General features: G+C 38.2%; 1 protein-coding gene across 1 annotated transcript; it reads left to right on the top strand.

The window, feature by feature from the left end:
- The first annotated feature begins 359 nt into the window (after positions 1-359).
- RTFL14 (ROTUNDIFOLIA like 14) lies at positions 360-595 on the top strand. The gene has a single exon (XM_029269636.2). The coding sequence runs from the start codon at positions 402-404 to the stop codon at positions 549-551; it is 150 nt and encodes a 49-aa protein (XP_029125469.1). The 5' UTR covers positions 360-401; the 3' UTR covers positions 552-595.

The raw sequence follows: 595 nt of genomic DNA, 5'->3' as shown, positions 1-595 counted from the left end.
TCGGAGACGAAGAGATATATATGTTGATTCCGTGTGTGTGAGTATAGGTTGATGAAATGAAAAAGAAAGAAAGGAAAAAATGGAAGATAAATATAGAAATAGTATAGTAGTAAGAGTATAAGATAGTTGAATAGCATCCCACAAAAGTTAAGGGATAGCGATTATTGATGGAGGGGGGACAAAGAAGAGGCTTACTTAGTAGAAGAAGTGGATGAGAAGTCGTTATCGAATGGGTTTGGCGATAAGGAGACAAGGTCATAGGTGTCACTTAGATATCTTAGGTAGACATTGGGACATGTCCTAATACCAAATCCACCACAAATTCATTTCCTTCATATCTTCCCATATATATAACTATGGTTTTATGTAAGTTTCACAAACTGAACAAAATAAGTTTCAAAATGACAACTAGTGTGTTCTCATCAGTGAGGAGTTCAAAGGTTCGACCATGGGGACGGTGTTCCAACTACATTAGGCAGCAGAGGACTCGGCTTTACATCATTTGGAGATGCACTGTCTTGCTCTTGTGCTGGCATGACTCAACAAATTAACTCTCACTGCTCTTCCTCTGCTTCCTTCCTTACAACAATATTAA

The sequence above is a fragment of the Cajanus cajan genome, chromosome 6, assembly GCF_000230855.2.
Source record: "Cajanus cajan strain Asha chromosome 6, NIPB_CcT2T_4, whole genome shotgun sequence".
Classification (NCBI taxonomy): Eukaryota; Viridiplantae; Streptophyta; class Magnoliopsida; order Fabales; family Fabaceae; genus Cajanus; species Cajanus cajan.
This window is presented reverse-complemented; position numbering and strand designations above follow the sequence as displayed.

Coding starts and splice junctions, on each gene's coding strand:
- RTFL14 (XM_029269636.2), top strand. CDS start 402: ATGACAACTAGTGTGTTCTCATCAGTGAGGAGTTCAAAGGTTCGACCA.